This window comes from Pseudomyrmex gracilis, unplaced genomic scaffold, assembly GCF_002006095.1.
Source record: "Pseudomyrmex gracilis isolate BER0280 unplaced genomic scaffold, ASM200609v1 scaffold_2459, whole genome shotgun sequence".
Lineage (NCBI taxonomy): Eukaryota > Metazoa > Arthropoda > Insecta > Hymenoptera > Formicidae > Pseudomyrmex > Pseudomyrmex gracilis.
The window spans coordinates 8280-10211 of NW_018023043.1; the positions used below are offsets into that span (position 1 = coordinate 8280).

At 32.6% G+C, this 1932-nt stretch overlaps 1 protein-coding gene across 4 annotated transcripts in view; it reads left to right on the top strand.

Annotated features, from left to right (window-relative positions):
• The first annotated feature begins 813 nt into the window (after positions 1 to 813).
• The window catches only part of LOC109862834, an 8869-nt gene continuing 7750 nt past the window's right edge, over positions 814 to 1932 (top strand). For 3 of the 4 annotated variants that reach the window (XM_020442981.1, XM_020442983.1, XM_020442982.1), the window contains exons 1-3: positions 814 to 1102; positions 1599 to 1739; positions 1841 to 1930. In XM_020442981.1, the coding sequence (XP_020298570.1) occupies positions 964 to 1102; positions 1599 to 1739; positions 1841 to 1930 (370 nt within the window). In that variant the 5' untranslated portion in view covers positions 814 to 963. Of the gene's footprint in view, positions 1103 to 1598; positions 1931 to 1932 lie in introns of those variants that run through there. The other variant, XM_020442985.1, reaches the window with a different exon arrangement.

Genomic DNA, 1932 nt, shown 5'->3' on the forward strand with positions numbered 1-1932 from the left:
CTTTTACAATATACGTTTTTTCCATATACCGGAGACATTATAATTTTATTTATTACACACATATATACATATACATGTTAGTTGTTAACGTTAGATATTTAGTAAATGGCCAATAGTTTTACGTTTTGAGAAGAAAATTAAAAAGAAGAGTAGTTACATTATCGACACGACGTAGTTGCGAACAATCAATTGCTACTATTTAGTTCGTACGGCGCTCGCTGGCGCTACGAGCAACCGCCCCGCTTGCCCTCCGATCCCTGCGCCAACCCCGCGAATTTTTAACGCCATCTGTACGGTGCCGACCTGAAGTCCACATGTTACGGTGCAGACAATATAGTAGCCTCTCTCTCCAGCTGCTTTGTGCGCATGCGGTGAACATTCAAGCACGTTTGGGCATTTCTCTTTCTCGCGTTCTTTCCAATGCTTTGTCTCGCTTGCATTCGCTTAGTAGACGCGCCTGCGCATAATGACGCTCGACTATCTATGCCCATATTTGGACTTCGTGCGTCTCTCTTTCTCGGGCCTCGTGCCTCTCATTGCGAAGATACGCGACTAGCAATATAGAAGTATTATATATATGAGCGTGCTGCTGTATGAAAAGGTACAGTCGGCGTTAATGAATTGTTTCGTGGACGCGGGGAGCTAGGGGTAAGAGGGACGGTATTCCCTAGCAGTAAATACTGTAATTGGTCAATTCATCGAAATCTGCTACAGTTAGTTAGTGCGGCGCCCGTTGGCAGTACTTACTCTTAGGGAATACCGTCTCTCTTACCCCTAGCTTCCGGGACTACGAAACGATTCATTGACGCCGACTGTACCTTCATGCAGCATGCTGTAAGAGAGGCAAAATTGTGAACACCAAATATTCAAGCGACCGTTACATTTCATAAAGTGTAATATTAATATCATTTGCATAAATATTCATCTTGTTATTTAACTATCGTTTACAATTAAATATATATTATGTACACGCTTGTAAAATTTTACGACAATGTACATTATGTATGTCCTTCAAGCGATGTTTTTAATACTAAAAGTCGAGGTATACAAGCAAAATATAGCAATGGATTTTGCTATCCCGCAAATGTTATTGCCAAAAATGGTAAACAAATTTTATTGAAATATGTTTTTCTATATATTATCTATACATGTTTATTTTATATTAGATTAATATACACACAGTGAGAAATAAAAAAATATACACTTAGTAAAAAGTAAATAATCATTCTTAAACAAATTGCATTCTACTTATATACATACTTATACATTAATGTTTTATAGATTCTTTTTTTATATTTCAGTTACATTCAGTAAAATATAACTTCATAATTATTACATATCTTTCTTTCCAAACTCAACAGAATACAAACTCATACATACACATATATTTTATAAAAGCAACAGCATAAATATATATATATATATATATATATATATATAGTTTTAATATTGTTTTATACTTATAATACAATAAAAAAATATAAAAAACCAAAAACTCTAGGGTTTAGGTTCTTTGATTTTTTCATTTTTTTCATTGTATTATAATTTGTTTCATTGAGCTGTTATTAATATTAATTATTTTATACTTGTCTTTCCAGATGATAAATATCTCTTGAAAACAATTTGTTCAAATATTAACTTAAACAAACCATATATACGATTAGTAAGTATCTTTGTCTCTGTTTCTGTCTCTGAATTTTTAAAGAATAATTACCAAAGAAACATTCTTACATCTCATAGTGAGTATATTTTATCTTATTTATACTTAGTTACAAAAACTTTTTCAAACCAAACTTCTATAGCTTGTATGTTAAAATCTTTTACATGTTTTGAAAATAAGCTATGAATGATAGATTGAGTACTCATGATGAGGAGATTGCTAATCAAGACCATAGTTATACGATAGACATTGAAGAAGATTTATCTTTTGGT